The following is a 23,239-nucleotide window of genomic DNA, read 5'->3' on the forward strand; positions in this document are numbered from 1 at the left end:
TTTTTTAATAAAATAAAAAACTGGTTCCAGTTAAATTTGTTTATAATAAAAATGTATTATCCTTGGTGCTTTTTCTCTTTCTTTCTTTCTGTCACAAATACTCCCTCTCTAGATTAGTATGTACGTCTCCTTGGGCACATCTGCGAGAGTCCAAGTTATATCTCAGACTGGAATTGAGTCATAAAGTTAGGTACATCTCCCCCCAGCCTGTGTGGCTCAGGTGACAGGGTGTTATCACACAACGTGAAAGGTGGCCAGTTTGATTCCCGGTCAGGGCACAGGCCTGGGTTGCGGGCTTGGTCCTGTCGGGGCATGTACACAGGCAACTGGTAGATGTTTCTCTCTTGCATCCATGTTTCTTTCCCTCTTTCTCCCTGCCTTCTCCTCTCAAAAAAAAAAAAAAAAAAAAAAAAAAAACCAAAAACAACAAAAAAAACCTATGTGCGTCTTCACCTTATTAGATACTCTCAACTTGCTCTTCAAAGCAGCAATTCCGCTACTTTGAATAGATTTTCTAATGTTCTTGCATTGCCTAACTCCTTCCCCATTGTGTTATCCTACCCTTTTAATGCCAGATTTGCACTGTTGGTATTTTCTTAGTCTTTCTGCATCTAGACAGGAAGCGGGATGTGCAGCCCCACCTCAAACTGTCCCGCACAGTTTGGGTAGCATCTGTGTTCCCTTGTGAGCCGACATAGTTTATAAAAGATGCAAATCACCTCTTCCTTGAAGATTTGGCAAACCTCACCTGAAAAATCATCTGGGAGGGTGTTTTATATGGGGGGATAGATCCTTGCCCATCATTTTGGGAATTTCTAAGGTTAAATCACTTTTTAAGGGCTCAATTTAATTTTATTCTTTTACAGATGTAGTAGTATCAACTTGCACATACCCCCTAAGGCCTCTCCTCCTTGCGGGCAGTTGGTTCCCCATCATCCCTAATGGTGTTTGTGCTTCTGTCTTCCTACCAAAGGTCTGCCTCTATTACGGTGTTTCCGAAGATCCAGCTTTTAAAAAATTCTTATCTGAGGATATGTTTGTTGATTTCAGAGAGAGGAGGGGAGAAAAGATCATTTATATTCCATGATCTTTCTCCCCCCATACGTGCACTTGACCTTAAATTGACCTTTGAGCATGTCTTCAGTTGCGTCCCACTGGTTTTTACCTGTGGAGGTTTCGTCATTCGGTTTTAAGTACTTTGTACCTTCACACGACTCACCTTTCATGCATTATTTAACACCTGCAATCACAGGGACTCCAGGAGCTGGATGTCACTGGTCTATACAACTGCATCGCACTGTGGCTAGTGAGACTGACTGTTGGGCTTTCCTTTACGACCTGACAGGGCTGCGTTCCCGAGAGTTGTGTTTGGACAGACGCGCATCCTGTTTGCTGGGGACCAAGTCCTGTGCGTGTCTGTTCCGTCCGGTTTGCAGTTTTCATCTCCTCAAGGTCCTTCCCTGATGATGTGCTCTTTCTGTTGCTGACGCAGGTTCCGTCTCCGGCACTACTGTGTTTCTTTCCACTCCTCCTCGTGGGTGTTTGCTGTAAACATGCGTTAAGTGATGCTATTAGAGATGAAGTGTGGATTTAGGGCATTTGCACTGAACAGAACCACACGCTTTGGCTCCTGGCAGAACCGCGGTGCTGGCAGAGACTCTGCCCTTGGCACCGTCCTTCCCAGCCTGAGGCTGCGGAGTGTGGCTGATCCTGGCCACAGGCAGGCAGAGCCCACAGACACCTCACACCATCTCGCTGTGGCCGCGGGAAGCAGGTAAGTGCCACGACTTACCATCTGCACCACGTTGGACGGGAGACCTGACCTCTCGGAATCTGTCCCCTTTTCGGTCTGCTGTCAGAGGGACCGAGACGGCACGAGGCAAGCACATACAAGTTCCGGTAAACCGGGCTGGTCGTGCTGTCCCGTGGCAGGCCAAGGCCCCTGGAGAGTGTCTTGGGGGCGATGGCTGTAGGTTAAGACGATTCCTTAAGGCCCTCCTCTCTCAGGAAGCCCTCAGGTAAATCCCTGCCTGCCACCACCCACTCCCAACCAGGCCAGGAGCATCTGGGTTCTGAGCCACAGAACTGAGGGTCACACATACCAACTCTACCTGAAGATCCTGTTCACCATTTCCAGTAAGGAAGGCAAGGTGCGTCCTGGTTGGATACTTCGGCCTCATGGGCTTAGGAGCCCGGAGGGGCCGTGGGGACGGAGTGGGCGTTCTCTAGGCAGAGCGGTCACCCTGGACGCCTCAGCGTGGATCACTGTCAGGTTGGACCCGGCAGGGGCGTCCAGCCCGAGGCCCAGGAGGGCCGTGAACGCAGCTCAACATGAACTCATACATTTACTTAAAACCTGAGACGTTTCGTTCTTGTTGGTGTTTAACGTGTGGCCTGGCGATGCCAAAAGCCACCTTAGAGTCAGACCCTTAGAGTCTTTCTGTCCATCTAAACGCACGATCCGTCTGCGAAAGGATGCCTCGCCCGTCCTTACTCAATTCAGAAGTCAGGCGCTAAATGCTTTTAATTTTGTTCATACAAAGGAATCTCAAACATGCCGTTACTTTCCACTTTCATCTCCATGGTTTTTTTACTAGGGTTTATTCTGTTACGTTCTAGTTATTTGAACTGGAAGTTTGGTTCATTTGTCTTGAGCTCACTGAGTTTCTGAATCGTTTTCTGATCGGCGTGGTCAGGGTTCCAGGTCTTCCTCGGGCGTCTCTCGGGCTGTGACCCACAGGCTTTGTTACACGACGCGGGCCTCCGCGTTTCCCCTCAAACCCACGCCTTATCTGGAAATGCGCTCCAAGTTTCCACTTTAGGCCTTTTTGGGGTGGCAGACTCGATTGCCGAATCTTCTCCTCGGTGCCAAGATCGGGTTCTTTTATCCCAGATTTGTTGCTTGGAATGTGAAAAACATGTCTGCTGCTGCAGTTTCTAAATGCTGGCTTTTTAAATAAATGGTCCGTGTGTGTTTGAGAATTTGGGGGTTGGGGAATATAGGGTTTGATCGATTTATTTGACGAAGTTTATTAATGGTATTAGTCTCAGCTCCTATATATATGCATTTCCGACTACTGGATCTGATGGTTTCTGAAAGCGGTCCCCCACCCTCTCCTAGGATGGGCCCCTGTCCTAAGACCACCCTTCTCCCCCCTGGAGCCTCTGTGTGACCATGGGGTGGGGGATCTTTCACCCCATCCCACCTGTGGCTCCTTCAGGTAGAGACAGGAAATGGCTCGCCCTCCACCCGCCAGGGTCTGACTCTGGCTTTGAGCAGGGGTCCACCCCCCGGGTGGGAACAGTGCCCCTAACCCAATGCTTCATCCAGTAAACTCAGCACCCTCGCTGGCCCTTCCCAAGAGGGTGGCATGGCTGAGACTGACCAGGGTGTGAATCCCGGCTCCATTCCAAAGTGTGCGTGACTTTGGGTTAGTTCTGGCCCCTCTCTGAGCCTCAGTTTCCTCCTCTGTAAATCGGGTTGATGATGTCCACCTCAGAGAGCTGGCTCCTGGTAGATGCTCAATGGTGGTCTCAGTGTAATCAACAATAATAACTATTATCAATGAGGCAGCCCCTGTAAGACCAGAACTTACGTTCAAATCCCAGCAGGGCCCTTGGACACTGAGTGCCCTTGGACCAGCAGCACCACCTCTCTGGGCCCCCCATCACCACCAGACTGTTACAGGACAGATTGAGAGGAGGCGCGCCAGGTCCCTGCCAGCCCAGGACAAGATGGGGATGGGCAGGGGTACGACAGAGATGTCACCAACGACCGGGTTCAGACCATCTTCCTTTAATACAAAGTTGATATATCTACATACACAGAGGTGGGAAACCACCCAGCTGCTTCCGTTTGAATAAACAGTGTCTAGAGCAACGGCAGCTCTGCTCTGGTACAAAGAGAGAAACTCGCCCGCTCGGGGTGGGGGTGCCGTGCTTTCCGCGTTGGCCCCACGGTCCCAGGACGAAGAGCCCCCGACCGGGGCCAGCACCCAGCCGCTCTTCCCCGCAGAGGCGGGCTCTCCCGTGCGGTCCCTTCGCTCGAGCTGCCGGGGAGGCAGGCGCCGCAACCGCTGGTGCCCGCCCGCCACTGCCCCACCCTCGGACCCGCACTTGATATGTCTGAGAATTTAATCATTAAAAAAAGTCTGAGAATTTAATCATTAAAAAAAGAAGAAAAAAAGAGAAAAAAAGAAACCAGGAGCAAAAGGACGTCCTGTTCTTGAGTGAGGCACAGCTTCCGATGGCAGGAAAAGAAAAAGCCGGCCACGGGGACAGCTGTTGGCGCAGACACGGCCACCACGCAAGAACGCGCTGCGGTGAAAAAATAGACTGTGAAGAGAACAGGAATAAGCAACATTTTTCTTTTTAAGTTCGTCGACTGTTAAGTCACTTTTTTTTGTTTCTTCTTTTAAAAAAATTGGAAAAAAATACGCTATTTAAAAAAAAATGAAATGTCACTGGATACAGTTACACAGTTTGAAAAACAAAAAGCTGAATTCTGGCCCCCTCCAGCCTGATGCAGGGCTGGAAACTCCCTGGGGGGGCGGGCGAGGGGCCACGGCCCCACCCGCCTCTGGTTCTGGGGAAAACCCCCATTTGCTCTCCACCCCCACCCCCCACCCCGGACCTGCTCGTTTTGGACTTGGAAGGGAACGAGGAATGTGGCAAGTATTTCAAGGCGGCGGCTGGTGCCGGGGAGGTTGCCGGGGGCCACGTCATCCCAGACCGTGCAGAAACGCCGCCGCTGTCACCGCTGCTGCCGGGGGTCCAGGCATCCAGGGGCCCCCAGCCCGGGCAGAGAGAGGCACCTGGAGCTGGTGGAGTTGGGCCAGGCGACCATGGCTTTAGGTTGCATAGTGGTCGAAGCTCCCCAGGTATTCCAGAGCTGCCTGGTAGCAGAACTGGTACTCGTCCTGCGGGAAGGGCGGGGACGGGGCTGTCGGTGCCTCCACTCTGACACCTCCCAGGGCTCCTAGGTGTGTCCCCTGCCCTCCCTCTGCCTGTACACAAAGACATGGCTGCTCAGTCGTCCCCTTCACACACCCCTCCAGGCCAGGAGTCTGTGGCGCCAGCTCTGTCTCCCCAGAGACAGCAGAGGGAGGGCCCTGTTCGAAGGCCCGACGTGAACGGGACTGAGGGGAAGACCTGCCCCGCCCTGGGCAGCAGCGGGACTTCAGAATCTGGGGCCTGTGTCGGGGTCTTGGCTGAGCCACAGACTTCCTGTGACTTTGGGACTGGAATGGACCCCCTCTGTCTAGTCCAAGGGACACTTCTCAGCTCTGGACTTAATCTCCTCTTGTGTTGAGAGCAGACTGATCTTCCAGCCCAGAGCAGGGGGCCCTGACGACCACCCACTCACAACACAGAGCCCCCGTCACAGAGGGGAGACTGAGGCCCCAGCGCCGCCTCTCCCTGTCCCCTCCTCACCTCTGTCTGCACCATGGCCGGCCTCTGGGTCCGAAGCATCTTCACCGTCTGGAAGATGTCCACCACGCCTTCGTACCGCATCCTCTCCAGCACGATGCTGAGCGTGATGAAGACGCCGGTCCTGCCCACGCCAGCACTGCGGGAGGGAGGTGGCGGATTAGGCCCAGGGCATCCGGAGCCTCCACTCCCCAGGCATGAACAGGCCTGAGGCTGATGGCTATCCTCCTCGGGCCTCAGTTTCCCCAGCCAGGAAACGCCCTGGGGAGCAACTCACCTGCAGTGGACGGAGATGGGGCCGTCCTGGCCGAACTGTTCCTTGGTCTTGTGCACTTGGCCGATGAAGTCGATGAAGCCCTCCCCCGACTTTGGCACGCCCTGTTCCGGCCAGTCCGTGAACTGGAACTGCCGAACAGTCCGGGACTGGCCGTCCTGGAAAGAAGAGCCCAGCCTTGCTCACGAGGTCAGTGGTGGTCATGGCTGCACCCCGTTCCTGACAGCACGCAATCCCATCTTCCAGCCCGGCCAGCGCCACCCTCCTTCACCGCCCTCCGCTGTCACCGCCCAATGACACCGTCTCACACGGCCACTGTGCACCCCCACTGCCCAGCGGTGTTCTCTCCACAGGCCACACCCGACACCCCCATTCTCTGCTGCCCTCCACTGCCCCCCACTCCGCGTCCTTGGGCAGCCTGTGCCGTCTCAGAGCACAGCCCGAACCATCGTCCTGCACCCTTAGCCGCCCAGCGGAGCCACGTGCCGATCCACAGGACTGCCACCCCCCACACCGCTCCAACTCATCACCTGGCCCCACCCACACCGCATCCTCCTCCCTGCACTGCCCGCCCCGGCGACGTGTCGGTTCCTGCCGGTGCCGCCCCCTGCTGCCGACGGCTGTCCCCACCATCAAGTTTCGCTTTCTGTGGTGTCAATACCCGCAGTCAACCACGGTCCGAAATACGAACTGTTTATTTCTAGAATTCTCCATTTGCTAAATTTTAAATGGTGGCATGACGTTCTGAACAACGGGATGAAATCCACACCACCGTGCTCCATCCCGCCCAGTACACACGTCGGCCCTCTGTCCAGCATCTCCACGCCGCAGACGTCCCCCGTTGGTCACCAGCTGCCGCCCTGGTGGCCGCGTCCCAGTGACCCTGGTCTTCCTCCACACTGGCCCCCAAACTGCTCACGGAGCTTCTGCTGCAGCAACTGCTCTGACAGATGCACATGCCCAGGAAAAGGCGGAGGATGCGCAGGGCTACCGGCCACTCGGCCTCCGCTGGGCGGTGGGGACGCCTGCACCCCCCAGCCTCTCTCGCCCAAGGGCACCACCTGCTACCATCAGCTCCTATCTCACCACCACCCCTGCCTGCGCATAATCCTTGACCCTCTGATGACATCGCCGGCCACTGACCGTCTCCAGCCCCCACCTGGGCACCCTCCTCGCCCACCCTTGTCTTCCCACGGCCCAGCTGTGCCGCCGCATCAGACTCTCCACCACCTTCCATTCTTCACGACCCTTCACTAGTAACGCATCCCCCTTAACCCCCAGGACAGCATGGCCCGCTGCCGCCTCTACGGCACGGCGGCGCCACCCAGTGGTGCCCTCCACCACCTCCCTTCTCAGCCTCACCTTCCAGCCTTGTACCAGCTACAGCGCTGTCCACTCTCCTGGACGCTCCCCTTTCCCAAGTTGTTTTCCATCCACTTTCTCCCCCCGCCCCACTGGCTCCTCTCCAAGCTGTCCTTCCCCTGTCTGCCGCCGACAAACACCGCACTCACCAGCCGCAGGACCGGCCTGTCACCCACGCGGCCCCTTCTCCGACCCGGCCAACACCCAGTCTTCTGCTGATCCTCGGCCCCACATCCCAGCGATCCAATGGCGGCATCTCACACCCCGATGCTCGGGCCCTGATGACGTTCGTCCCCCAGCCACTGGCAACATGACAGCCTTCTCCCACCCTCTTCTTCCACCAGCTTAGATCCTCTGTCTCCCAACAGGGCCACCTTCCAGGGTCAGTCTGGTCAGTCCCCATCAATAGCTACCCCCGCCGCCGCCGCCACCCACGCTGTTCTCCTCTCTCCCCGCCCATGGCGCCCATTCCCACCACCCGACCCCACTGCATGGCACCCTCTCCACTCCCCGGCTCCAGCCTCCACCACCACCAACACTACCCCCCTGCAGCCCACTGCCCTCCAAAGGCTGCGGCTTCCAGGGGACACCCTGCTCACTCCCTTGTACAGGAGCCCTTGGGCCATGCGTCCTAGTGGGTGGGTCACAGATGCTCCAGTGGGAACACCGAGGGGTCAGCACAGGGACACGGGACTCTCTTCCACCCACTGGTAGTAACAGTGATAGGTCAGCCCACTCTCTTCCCTCCCAACCCCCCATGCTTATTCCTGCCCCAGGGCCTTTGCTTCTGCCCCCAGCTAGCAAAGCCTCCTTCTGGTCACCAGGGAAACACGGAGACCCGGCTGGGTCCCAGCCCTGCTGCCGCTCTGTCCCCACACTCACCCGGGCGTCTGTGACCTTGAATTCACGCAGGATATACTGAGGCATGTTATATTCTGCCATCGGGTCCACGACAAAGTACTGGTAGCGGGCAGATCGCTCAGCTGGCCAGTACTGGTGACATTTTTCCTGTCAAGGGCACAGGTCTGAGGTCAGTCCTGCCTGCCCCCCGCCCCCGGGCCTGGCCCAGTCCTGCTCCGTGTGGGTCCCGCGTACCCGGCCCAGCTCCCGCAGCTTGGTCAGCATCACCACGATGGTCGAGTTGTTCTCCCACAGCATGCGCCAGAAGTCCTCTGTGGTCTCCGCCAGCGGCCCCTGCGTGGCGATGTAGGCCTTCTGCTGCCTGCCGGGTTCGGTGAGTGAGTGCAGGGCTCGGGGGAGGCTGGGGCCTGGGCCCGGAGTGGGCTCCACACTGCCCGAAGGTCAGCCGCGCCTGCCGCACCTCCCCCCAGGCAGCGCCGGGGAAGCCGTCAGCCCCAGGACGTGTTCCAGCACCTGCCCTCGGACTCCCTCCAGTGCCAGTGAACCACTCTCAGTAGTTGGCTCAGGTGGCACCTTGGCCAGGACGCCCCCGGCCGTGGTTTCTCAACATCGGCATTGCTGGCACCGCACCCACCCTGCCCAGTAGGAGCCACTGCGCGACACGCTGAAATCACGGCAATCAAACACATCCCCAGACACTGCCAAACGCCCCCCAGGGCGGGACGGCTCCGACCGACAGCCGCAGACACGCAGGGAAGGCAGAGCCCGCTGCGCAGGGCGGCCTCGGAGAAGACCGCACGGGGCGGGCAGAGGCTGTGCAGCTTCGTCTCCCCAGTAAGAACGAAGCCGCCTGGAGACAAGCCGGGACCGTCCGGGGCCCCAGTCCCGCCAGGCGGAGGCGAGGTACCTGTAGCCGTCGATGGAGCTGGCGTTGATGTAGTCGGAGCCCTCCACGCCCCGGATGGGCTGCAGGCAGACCCGAGTGCTCTCGTACGGCATGATGTTCACCAGGCGGTTCTTGAACTTGTTACAAGGCAGATTGGCGCTGATGAAGCGGGACGTGTGGGCTTTGGAGTTGGCCAGCCGCTGTGGGGACGAGGAGCAGGGGCTGCCATCCAAACAGCCTCCAGCCAGAGTGCGCGCAGTGGGACAGCGGGCAGGGGACCGCTGCCCCCCACTCCTGGGGCCCAGCGTCGGAGGCACCCTCGGCCCCGCCCCCACAGCAGCCTCCACACCCTTTCCCACCTTGAACTCGAGCTCCATGCCCGTGACGTGCTCGCCGGGCTCCACCTGGGCCAGCTTCTGGATGTAGGCGTACAGGCTGCGGGCGGGCACCTCGGTGTTGCCGCAGCCCACGGCCTCCAGCAGCGCCTCGTGGATGAAGCTGTACTGGTCCTCCGTCTGCACCATGTAGTTGCGCTGGGACCGCATGAGCGTCACGTGGCCGTACACGTCCACCGTCTTCTCCGGTTTGATGCGCTCCAGCATGGCGTCGATGACGATGAAGCAGCCGGTGCGGCCCACGCCAGCACTGTGGGGACAGGCGAGGCGATCAGGCGCCCGCCCCTCGGGGGAGGGGCCTGGAGGGCGGGAGCCAGGGCCCGGGGCCGGCGTACCTGCAGTGGACCACGACGGGGCCGGCGTCGGGGGGGTTGCAGGTCTTGACTCTCCGCAGGAACGCGAGGAACGGGGTCGGGTACTCGGGCACCCCATGGTCCGGCCATGCCGTGAACTGGAACTGGCGGACCTCACGCTTCTCACTGGAGCCGTTCTGAGGGAGTCACAGGGAGACCGCCTGGCACCACAGCCCGTGCGGGGGACGCCCTGCGCCCACCCGGGACCGCCGCACCCCTGAGCGTCTGATGTGGGTGTCCTCCTGCCCCCTGGACGCGGAGGGGTCTGCACACGAAGGTGTCACATCTGTCTCACACCAAGTGGCCAGTGTCATGCCCCAGCTCCCTTCCCCGCTCCGCTCCCCCCACCTCACTGACGGTTGCTCTTGACCGTCACCCTGGACTCGACTCCTACACGTCCAACACACCAGCCGACACTACGATGGCCTTCAAAGTCTGTCCCAGCCCGGACCAGACAGCTCAGTTGGTTAGAGCGTCATCTCAATACACCGAGGTTGCAGAGTTCAATTCCCAGTCAGGGGGCATGTTACAATTATCAACCAGTAAACGTATAAATAAAATAAGAGACAACAAATTGATGTCTCTCTCACCCTTCCTCTCGTTCTTGAAACTCAATAAAAAAAAAAAAACCAACCAACCTCAAACAAATTAAAAACCCCAAAGTCAATCTCAAACCTGCCCACTTCTTGTTCTCACCCTCCTCACGGTGGTCACCATGATCCGAGCCATTGTCGCCCTGGGACATGAGCGTCACTGCTGCCGTGGTCCTTCCAGTCCACTGGTGCTCCCCCCAGCGCTATCCTCCCCTCCCACAGCGACCAGAGAGTGCCGGTGAGCAGGCATCAGGTCCCACACCTCCTGTGCCTACGTGGCTACAGCCCCCCAGGGCTCCCACCTCCCTCCACATAAAAGCTCAAGTCCCCCCAGCGGCCCACAAGCCCCGCACAATCAGCCCCACCCCCTCCCTGCCCTCAGCTGCTCCTTCTCCCCGCAGTGTTCACTCAGCCCTGGCCACGTGGGCCTTCCCTCTGCCCCAGGGCCTTTGCACGTGCTGTGCCCCCTGCCTGGAATGCTCTTTCCCGTGTCTCCTCACGGCCCCTTCCTCTCTCTCCTTCTTATCACTTTTGGACCCTGGTCTCAGAGAAGTTTTTGTGAACTCCACCTCCTTCCTCAAAGGCAAAAAATAAATAAATGGGACAGCATCAACCTAAAAAGCCTCCACACGGCAAAAAACCATCAACAAAACCAAAAAGGCAACCCACTGAATGAGAAGAGACCTGCAAGTGGCAACTCCAGTAAAGGGCTACTACCCAAAACACATGAAGAGCTCCCACGACTCGTCAGCAGCAAAACACCTGGTTACAAAGGAGCAGAGGACCCGAACCACTTTCCAAACACACAGACGGCCACAGCTACACCAAAGGGCGCTGGGTTTCACCAGCTACAAGGGAACCGCAAGTCACAACCACAACCAGGTGCCGCCCACACCTGTGGGAATGGCTGTTCCCGCCAGACAGAAGCCACAGGTGCTGGAGAGGCGGCGGAGGGAAGGGGCCCTCCCACACGGCCGCTGGGGACGCGGACGGCGGCAGCTGCTGTGGGAAAGCGTGTGGGTCCCGCAAACAGTTAAGAATGAGCTGCCACACGACCCAGCCAGCCCTCTCCGGGTGTCTGTCTCCCTGAAAACATTAACACTCGGGCACGCAAAGATACACGGGCCCACGTTCACTGCCACGTTGTTATTCACTGGGGCCGAGACACGGCCACCGTCCGTGTCCTCAGAAGGACGACTGGGTAGACAGGACGTGGTTTGTGGCACGCCACTCAGCCACGAGAAGAGGCGCAAAACTGCCACTTGTGGCCACACAAGTGGGTCTGGAGAACACTGTGCTGAGTGCACTAGGTCAGGCAGAGAAGAACACGAACTGTGTGAAGCAGCAGACAGACAACCCCCCAGCACAGACAACAGACAGAGGGGCGGTTACAAGCGGAGGGGTGGGGGGAGGAGTGAGGGGACTGGGCTGCAGGCGGTGCCCCTGATGGAACACGGCGAGATCAGGTCACAAACGTGTGCACCTGAAACTTACACAACGTTACCACGGACCGATGCAGCCCTAACGAGTTTATCGGCAGGGGACTGGCTGTTTTCACATCTTTGCCTGTGTCTTGCCCCCTGTGCCTGGGTCATGGCCGGACACACGCGTGTGCTGGGTCCGTGTGAATGACCCACGGACTGCACCCCCCCCCCCATGCAGTGACCGGGGTTCTGGCGCTGGGCCTGGTGCAAGCTGGATGCTGAGCCCGGGGAGAGTCCTGCCACTGGCAGCACTGTCCCTCCCCATCACGACAGTAAATACCCCCTGGGTCGCACACGGCTGCACCCACGGGCCACTGGGTGGAAGGTGGACGGAGCCCACAACAGGTAAGACGCCGCTGCCTGAGGCCAGCAGGGTCTCTCCAGCCCTGTGTCCCCACGGTGCATGAGGCTCCTGCAGGGCGGGGCTCAGATGGCCAGCACCCGGGCGGAGGACGAGAGGACAGGTGACACCTGGGAGGTGACTGGTGACAGAGGACAAGAGATGCATTGCTAGGTTGGGCTCTGCTGGTTTTGTCTTCCTGCTGTGGCTGGAGACAAGAGGTGCCCTGCCCCGAGCCTCGGTTTCCCCACCACAAAGTGGGCTTCACGTGAATGCAGTCGGCCTGGGCCAGTGCGCTGTTTTCTGTGTCTGATGGGGAGCTCCCAGGGCAGCAGGGGGCCCCGACGACCCCCACAGCCCCTGGCCCGGCCTGGGCCCCACCTTGTGCAGGGAGAGTGTCCGCACGCAGAACGTGGCCAGCTCGATGGTGTCCAGCAGTGTCACCTGGATGAAGCCGTAGGTCTCTGTGCCCCTGTTGGGCCAGTACTGGTCACACTTGACCTGTGAGAGCGAAAGGACGGAGGTGAGCGTGAACAGGGCGGAGCGGGGGCTCGAGGGCGGCGGGCTCCGGGCTCACCCGCGACTTCTCCTCCAGCCGCGTCATCATGACGATGGTGGCTGAGCGCTGTTCCCACACCATGCGCCAGAAGTCGCCGAAGGTCTCGGGCAGCGGCCCCTGCGTGGCGATGTACGCGTTCTGCCGCCGGTAGCCGTCCACGTAGTTGGCGTTGATGTAATCGCTGCCCACAATGCCTGCGTCAGGGAGAGAAACCAGAGGTCGGTGGGGGTGCCCGGGCTGGCTCCCCGCAGCCCACCCGGAAGCCCTCCTGGAGTGCACCCATCTGCCCCTGAGGAACTCATGGGGCGTGGACCTCGGGCACTTCCACCGCGGCAGCACCGCCACCGGGGCCACCGCTCTCCGCGCCGGGCCGTCCTGTGAGCTGCAGGTGTTGGGCGGCCTCCACCCTCTAGATGTCACCAGCGGCCCCTTCCTCCAACTTGTGGCCACACAAATGTCCCCAGACACTGGCAATCGCCCCTGGGTGGCAGAACTGCCCCAACTGAGGACCAGTGACGTACAAGACAAATGAAAATGTGTCATGCACAGTAGCCACCGGTTAAACACACGTCTAAAAATCCCCTGTGGCCTCTGCCTGGTGCTGGACATGGCCTGAGTCAGGCTTCAGTTTCCCACCTGTCCCCCGGCTTGTCCACACCGGCCCTGCCCTGTGGCCGGGAGGCGGCGTGGGGCCTGTGGGCCGTCTGGGGAGTGAGGAAGGGCAGAAGGGAGCCAGGGCCCCATGCACTACCTTCAATGGGCTGGAGTATGACGCGGGAGTGGTCGTAGGCGATGACGTTGGCGTAGCGGTTCTTGGGTTTGTTCACCTCCAGGTTGGAGTGCTCCCACGTGAACTGCTGGCCCGGGTCAATGGACTGCGGGGAGAGGGGGTGTCGGCAGGTGTCGGGGGTGTCAGAGGGCCCAGGAGGATGGAGGCGGGGCTGGCTCACCTCGTACTCCTGGGAGAGCTTGAGGCTGTCGTTGGCCTTGAGGCGCTCCGTGTGCTCCGCCATGTCCGAGATGGGGACGGGCGGGTGGCTGAGCATGCCTGGGGGGAGAGCAGACCCCGCCGGTGCGGGCCGGTCACTGGGGGCCAGCCCGGGGGCCGGGAGGTATGGGGTGCTCTACAGTGTGAGTCTGCAATGGGTGAGCTGCTGTTAGAGGGCGTGGTGAGGGCGGGGACCCCGGGCCTGCGGGTCTGGAAGTGGGGCACCAGAGGCTCAGCTCCTGGCCGAGCCGACGCCCTGCTCACGCCATCCTCCCGCCCCGTCCCCAACCCAGCTGGGGAGGGGGGCTGCCCTGGTGGACAGACTCCAAGCTCCTAGTGCCTCGTGGCAGAAAGCAGGCGGGTGACACAGAAATGAAGCAGCAGAAATGAAGGAACGTTATTCCCCAGGGTGGGGCGTGAACACACTCCTGTCTGCCCCTTTGGGATCACAGGGCCTGCAAAGTCCTGCCAGGGAGACTCGGCGTGTCCCCATCTGTCAGGGCGCCAGCTTGGGGCAGGCGCACTCAGCCCACTTCCCATCTGGCACAGGGAGCGGTGGCAGCCCTGACCTGCAGAACCCCGGGGTGGCTGGGTCTGGCGCTCTCTCCGACGCCCGGGTTTGCCCGACCCCCGTCCGCTGCCAGACCGGCGCCGCACGTGCCCGTGTCCACACACGGCAGCCCCGTGCCACCACGGAGCACAGCTTAGGCGGCGTCAGCACCGCCAGGCCAGCTGGTACACGGCTGCTGTTCTGAGTGGGGCCCCCAGGCGACCCCCAGGAGTCCGCCTCGACGGGGTCTGAGGCTGGTGTCCATCTGCCCGGTGGCTCTCCCTGTCCATCGCAGAGGTGGACGCCTGTGCTTACGTACGTATGCCTGTGTCTCACCTATGTCCCTGTCCCCACCCCCAACACAGTCACAACCAGCCCCCTAAGGGTACAGTGGACCTGACCCCCCCACCCCCCACAGAAGCCAGCGCAGGACAGGTGGGCAGAGAGGTGGCGGGATGGAGAAACCAAAGATGAAAACAAACGAGGGGTGGGGGGGAGGGAGCCGAGAACAGAAAGACACAGGAACTAACTTTCAAAGTGAAACCCCGGCTCCCTGAGGGGGCTGCTGAGGCCTGAATCTGCAGAAACAGCAAACAATAAAGAAATGAAAACACGCGGGTGGCCCGTCTCCCCCACCCCTGCTGGGTGCACACGCATCATCCGGGCGACAGACTCGAAGGGCAGAGCGACTTCCACAGTGGGGGGCGCACGGCTGCTCCTCCCGACCCAGGGCCTAGGGCAGCTGCTGTGTCTCCTCTGCCTGGTGTTCGGCCGTGACTTCTAGGCTCTTCTGTCCACATGTCACCCCACGCCAGCTTGGCCTTGGGTCCCCTGTCAGGGTCACTGGGGGGTGTGGAGGAGGGTGCAGGATGGTGGGGGAGAAACCTGAGGGCAGGGGAGGGGCGTAGGGACCAGCGCCCTGAACTCGAGGGAGGGAAGCAGCCGTCGTGAAAACATGTGCTTAATCCTCATTTGGGTGGAAGAGCGGACATGCGGGGGGACGAGAAGGGCGCACATCGAAGGTGCCATGGGAGCCCTTCGGGACCTGACAGAGGGCTGCGGCCGCCAGGTAAACCCAAACGCTCCAAACCCGCGTTTGGGTGAGAACAGAACTGACACGAGACAGCCCAGCAGCCGCACCGAGGAAGGCGTCCGCGGGGCGTGGCAGGAGAGCCTGCGGTTAATCACAAATGTCGAGAGCCCCCATGGGGTCGAAGAGGTAACACGGCCGGTTCAGACACAGGGTGGAGACCAGCGTGCAGGTGGAGGGGCAGCGCAACCAGGCTGAGCTCACCAGGGGAAGAGTGGCCACCGGCTACATAAAGCTCGTTTGGTTAGAAGCAGCCGGCACCAGCCCATTAAGAGGGAGGAGCGGGGAGGATGTGTTCACGCACAGGAAGACAATGGAGGACAAGGCCCTGCCTCAGTGTCCTACCGGTGACTTCGGCTGCAGCCCATCTATCGACGGGGCGCTGTTTAGAGGCAGGAGGAGTGTGGGCATCTGTGGCCGCGGAGGACGAGACAGGGCGTGTGGGAGGCACGATTTCCCTGCCTTGCTGGGAGCACACCCCAGGGGGCGGGGGAAGCCCAGTGGCTTGAAGACGGGCGGGCGGTGTGAGCAGAAGCACAGCTCTCCCTGCCAGCAGGAGCGGGTGGGGGCGGGGGCCACTTCCTCCCAGGAGACGGCAGCCACCAGTTAGACGCGGCTTTCCAAGTCTCTTTTGGTCGTGAGCAGACCAGCCCCAGAGAGGCCCCGGCCGGGACCCACACAGCAGCGTGGGAGTCAGCACTTGAACCGCACGGAGCACGGCCTGACGGACGGATGAGGGTCGCCAGGACGCAGCTCCCTGGTCCCTGCCAGTGTCGTCCCTGGCACCCGGGATAAGCACACACCTGGCGTCTGGAAGTTGATGCGTCTCATTTCCACGGGGTCCTTGGGGTGGTGGGGGGCGAGGTCCGCGTTGTTCAGTAGGCATTTGGTGCGGGGCTCCGAGTCCTTGCGTTTGCTTCGTTGGGAGAGGAGGAAGAATCCATGAGCAAACACACTCCAGGCACCAAGAATGTCTAACCCAGCCGGTGGGAAAGGGATCCTTTGTGTGCCCAACTGGGGTTCCCAGGACCACGCGTGCACACGTGTGCAGTCTCCAGGGGTAGCCAGGCCCCCCCCCTCCCAAAGGCTCAGCACCACCCCATTCTCCCTCCTGCCTCAGGCCTCTCCAGGGCAGGGCCGGCTCTCACCTGTCAGGTTTGCTGCTCCCAAGCACAGACACAGTGAGGAGGAAAGAGAAGACAGGTGAGGGGGCGCTGGCCACAAGGGGCCTGCTCTGTGATGGTGGGTGGCTCTCGGAACCTCTCTGAGCCTGGTCTCATCCAGAAAGTAGGGCCGATCCTTTCTGCCCGGGCCACCCCCTCCCTCTCCAAGCTGGGGCAGGCCCCACGTGGCCACTATGCCCACCTCCTGCAGTAAACTGGGCAGAGACACCCTCTACCCGGTCTTCTTGCTGAGGAGTGTGGGGCTCAGGAGGAGTCACACCGCTGGCCTGGTGTGAATCCCAGTCCTGCCACTTCCCAGGCCGGGGGACCGGGCTCACCCTCTGGGCCTCGGTTCCCCTCTCTCTACTGTGGAGGGCTTCCCCGTCAATCTTCGGAGATGACACCCCCCTAGGCCTTTCCGCAGCGCCCCCCTTTCCGGGAAACCCTCTCCTCTCAGGCAGGGGAGGGCCGGGGACTCACTTCTTGTAGAGCAAGATGGCAATAACGATGCAGATGATGAAGACCACAGCCAGCACGGGCCCGATCACCCAGATGAGGCCTTCCTCGCCGTCCACGATGGGCTGCGGGTCTGGGTTGTCCAGCTGGAAGGGGTCTGAGAAGGGGCTGGCAGCGAACGTCTGTGCAGGTGGGGTGGGGAGCCGCTCCGTCAGCGCCCGCCCTCCCCTGCGGGGCCACGCGGCCACGTCCCTCCCCTACTCGGGGCGCTCTGTGGCTCCCAAGAAAACGGACCCTGGGGGTGGCCTGCATGGAGCGGCCCCGGCCAGTGGGGCATTCTCCCTGTTCCCCCTCTGCTTCAGCCGCTCCGCCACCCCTCCTGTTCCTCTTGGGCCTCCAAGCCTTTGTATGTGCAAATCCTGGGGTGCTGTTTTCGGTTGAACTCCTGCGCATCCAGCCACAGCCCCAGTTCCCGAGCCCCTGCCTCTACAACGCCTTCCCTGTGCGATTCCCCCAGCTTCTGTCTGCCCAGGAAGCGAGATCTGTGTCTGGTTCTCAGGTCAGGGCCCTGGGGGCCGAGGCCATTCCAGGGCCGGCCTCACCCACAGGGTAGGGCTGGGTGTGGGCAGACGTCACACAGGACTTACGGGCTCGCTCTTCTGCAGCACCGCAAGCACAAAGAGAACATATCGGTGGCCTGGCTCCAGGCCTCTGTTGTCAAAGCCACCGTACTGCTTCTGGTCACCAGGCTGGAAGGTGGGCGGCAACACAGAGAAGCGGGCTGCGATGTAGGGCCGGGGCACCTCGAGCTGGCGCGAATGCCGCAGGCTGCGCCGCTGCAGCCGGGAGATGTCCTGGATGAGCTGTGGGGACAGAAGTGTGGGCCGCTCAGAGCCCAGCTGGGAGCAAATGGGCCCATGACGGCCGGGGCATGTCTGCCCCTCGCAGGTTGGGCCCTGGCCCTCACCTCCTCCAGGTCCATGTCCTCTGGGCTGCCCAGCGGGGTCAGGAACTGGCCCCCACGAGACTTGCGCAGCGGCACCATCACAATGAAGTAGCTCCTGTCACAAGACGAAGAGCCACAGGGGTTGTCTACAGGCGGGACCAGAGCCTGGGTGCTTGGGGGCCCCCCTTTCCAAACCTCCCCTTCCACCCATGCTGCGGGTCCCTTCCCCGTAGCCCCAGCCACGCTCCAACCTCCAGGCCTCTGATCGCACTGTGCCTTCTGCCCAGAAAGCCTGTCCCATGCAATTACACTTCTTGAATTCCTACAAACCCTCAGAGCCCCGGCTTCCACGCCCACACGTTTTCATAGCCCTTAATTCTTCTCTGCCTCTCGCTGCTACACCAAGGGGCTGACAGCCTGCTCGGCTGTCTCCCCACCAACCTGGGAGCCCAAACCAGTAGAAGGGCAGGCCCCCAGGGTGCCAGAAAACGTTGGGGAAGCGGACACACGGCCACATGTGGCAACTATTTTCACGGGAAGCACAGGAACCGCCCAAGACGGGTCTGACATAGCCCCCATTTTATGGCCAGGGGGAGGAAACTGAGGCACAGGAAGGTCAGGGGCTGGCCTTTCACACGTCAGCTGGCTACAGGGTGTGTGCGGGATCCTGGGGGTTGGGGGTGCCGAGCGTACTGGACGGGCACGGGGCTCTGGCCGTCAGGCAGGTGCACCACGATGAAGCCGTCGTTGTTGGGCCTGGTGGCCACGCTGGGCTTGCCGTTGAGCAGATTGAAGGCGGTCCAGGCAGTGACTGTCTGCTGGAGGCCGCCTAGGCTGCTGCCGCGGTTGGTCAGCACGAAGTTGTAGAAGGTGTTGGGCTTGAGGTGTGTGATGAGCCTTTTGGTGGTGCGGCCATCCACGTCCAGAGTGAGGCCATTGTACTGGATCTGCAGGCCGGGGCCGGCTCAGTGTGGCTCTGGGCCGACCACCGACCCGGACTGGATCCCAGACGCAGCCTCAATCCCAGCTGAGCTCTGACCCCAGGCTGAACCCCAACTCTGAGTCCCAACTCTGAGCCCTGACCCCAGAGTGAACCCCAACCCCAGACTGATTCTTAATCCCAATTGAGCCCCAACTCTGACTTAGCCCTAACCGTAAAACGCATCCCCAACCCTACACAGCGCTTCAATCCCTGCTCAGCCCCAATGTTGAGCCCTAATTCCAAGCTAGGCCCTGGCCCCAGGCTACCTGAGCCCCAGCTCTGAGTCGCGCAATCCTGCCTGAGCCCTAATCCCAACAAAGCCGCAGCCCAGACTGAGCCTCAGTCTCCGGGAAGCCCAGTTCTCCTCAGCCCCGAGCCCATCTGAACCCCGGCACCACCCCAACAAGCCTCGACTCCAGACCAAGCCCCCAATCCTGGCCCCGCCCACTGGCCTGCCAGGGGGTCACACCTTGTAGGGTGTCGGGGAGTTGTAGTTGTCGGGGAACTCCCAGCTGAGCAGGACCGACGTCTTCATGATCATCTTCACCTTAAAGTTCTTGGGCGAGACTGCCGGGCAGCAGCCGAGCGGGAGAGAGAGAAGAGAAGCCCGTGAGAGCCAGGGGTGGGCGGGGAGGCGGCGGGCGGGGCGGGGCGGCCCAGACGTTCCCTGTCCTCGCTGTGCCCATGCTTCCTGCCTGGCCCTGTCCCAAGACCCTGCTGGGGGAGACGGCGCGGCTGCAGAGAGAAGGCGGAGGAGGAAGGGGTGGGGGGATGGTGGTGCCACCGAGGCACGTCCCACCTTTGCCAACGCCAGAGCCTCAGGGTCCAGACTCGCCTCGAGCATCCACGAGGAAGCAGAAAAGTGACCACTTACCTGGGTGGGGGAGAGGGAGGGGCTGGGGCAGGGGCGGGCACAAGGCCCAGTCCGGCTCTGGTGCGGGGGTTGCCGCGCCTACCTTGGTCCCGCAGGAATGTCCGGTAGCGGACAGGGGGGCTGTAGGGGCCGGGGCCCCGGCGCGTGTGGGCCCGCACTTGGAGGTCATAGGCTGTGTCGGGCTTGAGGCCCTGCAGTGTGAGCATGTTCTCAGCGCCGGGCTCAGCCGCTGCTGGCAGCTCAGTCTCTCGGGCAGGGCCCAGGGCACCGGCCTCCCGGACTGCCACCGTGTACTTGACAATGGCCCCGTTGCGCTCGGCGGGCACCGGTGGCAGCCAGCGCAGCAGGACAGTGCCGGCCGAGGCGTTGCCAGCCGCCTCGAGGATCTGCGGGTGGCCGCGGGGTGTGTCCTCTGGGATGCTCAGAACCGCCACCGCCTCCTCGCCCAGGCCACCTCGGCTCCGGGCTGCCAGCCGGAACACATATGTGGCCCCCTTATGCACTCCTGATGCCGTGTAGTGGTCCTCAGTGGGCGGGAACTCGAGCGTGGCCAGGGGCGACGAGTCCTCGCGGCCGAACTGCAGGCGGTAGCCCAGGACCTGGTCCTCAGTGGTGCTGGCTGGGGGCTCCCAGCGTGCCAGCAGGCTGCCCTCGGGGGACTGCTGCACCGACAGGGTGGGGTGGCCCAGCACTGTGGGGACACAGGGCGGTGTCAGTGACTGCCTCCTGGTCTGGGGGCACGGGATAGCGTTGGTGTTTTTAAAAGTGGGCCTCTAGACCTCCCTGAGAAGCAGGGACCTGAAGGAGGTGAGGGAGGAGGCTGCAGGGAGGTCTAGGAAGGACAGATTTCCAGGCAGCGGGAATGGCCAGTGCAAAGGCCCTGAGGTAGGACTGTGCTGGGTGAGTTGAAAGAACAAGGAAGGGGGCGGCCATGGACTCAGGGACCCCAGTGAGGGAAAACATCCCCCGATTTCAGAGCAGGCCTTGCCGGTCTCTTCCTTTGGTCAGGAAGCCACGCCCTTCTTGCATTGTTCATTTGCCCATCGCTGGCACCTGATTAATATCCACGGACACAAGAGCGTTCCGATCCTGCCCATGCCCTAAGGTTCTCACAGTCTGAGTAGTAATCAATGTGCCAAAAGCAGTTTTGGGGTCTGGTAAAGAAGGGGGAAGGCAAGCTTCTCCACTGTAGGTCTCCCCAGGCCCTTGGATGGCGGCGCAGTGAGTGGTCACCGCACGCGCAGTGGGCTGCACTTGGCAAGCACAGCCCTACTGCCACGTCCCGCAGAGAGGGGAGGGGGTGGCAGGGGCACTGGGCACTGCAGGACACACGGCCTGGCCGGGCTCAGGAAACACACGGGCACGGCGGGCGGCTGCGTCGAGCCTGAGTGTCAGGCTGTGTGGTCAGAGGGGTGGCACCGAGGGTCCCAGAGGGAGCAGTAAGTGTGGGAAGTGGGACGGAGGCCTCTGCGTGGTTTCTTGGACACACTAAGCCTGTTCCCCTCTCTGAGCCTTTGCCTGGCTGTGCCCTCTGCTTGGAGCACCCTCCCCTTACGTCTGCACAGTTGTCCCTTCCCCCTTCCCCCTTCCCCCCTCTCCAAGACTTGGTGGCTGGGGAGAAAGCAGACCCTTGGCACTAACGGGAAGAGCCAGAAAGGGAAAGTGAGGAAGGGCTGCCGGGAGGTGGGGCTTGAGGTGTGGCTGGGAAGTCAGGCACGGCTCCCCGCGTGACGACCCACCCAGGCCGTGGTCAGGCCGAAAGACAACGACAGGCTGCTGGGGGCGCCCAGAAGGGGCGTCAGACCAAGACTGTGGCGTGGCCGGGGGCGGGGAAGCCTCCCCCGACGAGGGAGAAACAAAGTGAAGACCTAAATAGCACAGGGAGGAGACAGCAGGCCAGAGAGGCCAGGCAGCTGGGCAAAGCCAGGAGGACGAGGGGTTAGAGTCGGCCCTGAGCTATCTGCATCTGGCCAGAGCCAAGTGGCTACTCAGGACGAGAGTGAGGAGGATGAGATGGGGTTGGACCTGGCTGGGCCCCAGATGCCCCCCCTCAGCAGCACCCACCCCTTTGCGTCTCATACCTGCTCCCTTGGTCACTACCACCTTGGGTTTGCTGCGAGCGCCATCGCCTTTCATTGTGTAGGCGGCTACAGTGATGGAGTAGGTAGTCTCGGGCTTCAGGTTTGTGATGATCATCTCCTGAAGGCAGGGGTAGGGTCAGCAGCAATGCAATTGAAGCTGAGACCAGCCCCATCCACCCTCTTTCCAGGGCTGGGTGCAAACAGATGGGTGTGGGACCTGGTCCCCAGGCAGAGACGTGCACCAGACCGCATGCACAGACCCCGACAGGTGCAGGTCCATGCTGATACGGGCGCACACAGCCTGACTGCATAGAGTAGGGCAGTTGCCTTTGCCCCAGTAATCTTGCTCCCACCCCCTTCCCCAGAGTCCGTCCTTGCAGCAGCCACCAGAGGGTGCCTGTGCCGGTCCACTGCCCACAGACCTCCAGGGCTCCCACCTCCCTCAGGGTAAAAGGCCAAGTCTTCCTCATGGCTTACAAGGCCCTGCAACACGCACCAGGTCCCCTCCCTGCTCTCATCTCCTCCTCTTCCCCTCACTCATTCTGCTCCACCTACAAGGACCACCTCACTGTTCCTCCAACATGCCAGGCATGGTCCTGCCCCAGGACCTTTGCACAGCCTGTTCCCTCTGCCTCCATTATGTCCATTGGTGTGCTAGAATTTCCTATACCAGCTCACGACAGCCAACAGTTGAGTTTTTTGGAATTTTGCGAGCCAGTTATTAAAGCCATTATTAAAAAATAAATTATATAAACTTATAATTAAGTAAAAATAAAGTAACTCAAAGATACTATATATGCAACCTCCCTATTTATTCTACTACCTTTACCACCGTCTATGCTATCAAGGTTATCTTGTCTCTCGTACCTTGTGGTGCAAAATTACAGCCAGTAGCTGGAAACGGACATGGTGGGAGCACTCACACCACTGGCAAAGGCTACATGCAGACCAGGGCTGCCCCCCCCCCCCCCCCCCCCCCGCCGGAAAGCTGACATTTACACCACTGTCCAGACCCTGCCTCCCTAAGAGCTGTAACTAGACACAAATCTGTGTCTCTTTCCCATCAACGCCCCTCTCCCACACTGAACTGCGACCCCAGGAAGGGTCGGCGCAGGGCTCTGTCTTGGTCACTGTCACTTCCGCAGCCCCTTGCACAGGCTGTAGCCTGCAGTAGGTGCTCAGGAAATGAATGCTCGCTCACAGAACGCCACACACCCCCATGTGCACCACCACGCGCGTGCCCGTTCTCCACACATGCACATTGCAAACAAGGCCCAGCATGCCCGGGGCTGAGGGGTGTCCCCAGGTCAAGAGCATGAGGAGGGGAGAACGGGATGCATGAACAGAGGGTCTCCTGCCCCTGAGCCTCATGTTTCCTCCCTCTCAGGGGCTGGGTGGCTGGGAGGGGCTGAAACTTCCCTATGGGAGGGGTAGGGCCGGTGTCACTTTAACATCAGACCTGGGACTCTCAGAAGATCCTGTGGCCTCCATACTGAAGGCAGAGAGGCAGCCCAGTGGGGCAGTGACTTGCCCAAAGTTGCACAGCAACCCTGACTCTGGTTCAGAGCCTCT

The 23,239-nt window shown here is 60.7% G+C and overlaps 1 protein-coding gene across 10 annotated transcripts in view; it reads right to left on the reverse strand.

Moving 5' to 3' along the window:
* Positions 1–3,786: 3,786 nt before the first annotated feature.
* Positions 3,787–23,239, reverse strand: part of PTPRS (protein tyrosine phosphatase receptor type S) — a 95,375-nt gene continuing 75,922 nt past the window's right edge. For 4 of the 10 annotated variants that reach the window (XM_053658335.1, XM_053658339.1, XM_037165176.2 and 1 more), the window contains 22 exons: positions 21,668–21,785; positions 19,669–20,277; positions 19,182–19,279; positions 18,424–18,677; positions 17,752–17,845; positions 17,432–17,647; positions 16,809–16,966; positions 16,314–16,325; positions 15,969–16,081; positions 14,606–14,653; positions 13,488–13,585; positions 13,289–13,412; positions 12,556–12,731; positions 12,360–12,479; positions 9,544–9,698; positions 9,173–9,458; positions 8,835–9,013; positions 8,162–8,288; positions 7,949–8,074; positions 5,708–5,862; positions 5,434–5,569; positions 3,787–4,919 (listed from right to left, as the gene is read on the reverse strand). In XM_053658335.1, the coding sequence (XP_053514310.1) occupies positions 4,851–4,919; positions 5,434–5,569; positions 5,708–5,862; positions 7,949–8,074; positions 8,162–8,288; positions 8,835–9,013; positions 9,173–9,458; positions 9,544–9,698; positions 12,360–12,479; positions 12,556–12,731; positions 13,289–13,412; positions 13,488–13,585; positions 14,606–14,653; positions 15,969–16,081; positions 16,314–16,325; positions 16,809–16,966; positions 17,432–17,647; positions 17,752–17,845; positions 18,424–18,677; positions 19,182–19,279; positions 19,669–20,277; positions 21,668–21,785 (3,471 nt within the window). In that variant the 3' untranslated portion in view covers positions 3,787–4,850. The remainder of the gene's footprint in view (positions 4,920–5,433; positions 5,570–5,707; positions 5,863–7,948; positions 8,075–8,161; positions 8,289–8,834; positions 9,014–9,172; positions 9,459–9,543; positions 9,699–12,359; positions 12,480–12,555; positions 12,732–13,288; positions 13,413–13,487; positions 13,586–14,605; positions 14,654–15,968; positions 16,082–16,313; positions 16,326–16,808; positions 16,967–17,431; positions 17,648–17,751; positions 17,846–18,423; positions 18,678–19,181; positions 19,280–19,668; positions 20,278–21,667; positions 21,786–23,239) is intronic. The other 6 variants (XM_037165179.2, XM_053658337.1, XM_037165182.2 and 3 more) reach the window with 5 other exon arrangements.

Source organism: Artibeus jamaicensis, unplaced genomic scaffold, assembly GCF_021234435.1.
Source record: "Artibeus jamaicensis isolate MK-2021 breed Jamaican fruit bat unplaced genomic scaffold, CSHL_Jam_final scaffold_537, whole genome shotgun sequence".
Taxonomy (NCBI): Eukaryota; Metazoa; Chordata; class Mammalia; order Chiroptera; family Phyllostomidae; genus Artibeus; species Artibeus jamaicensis.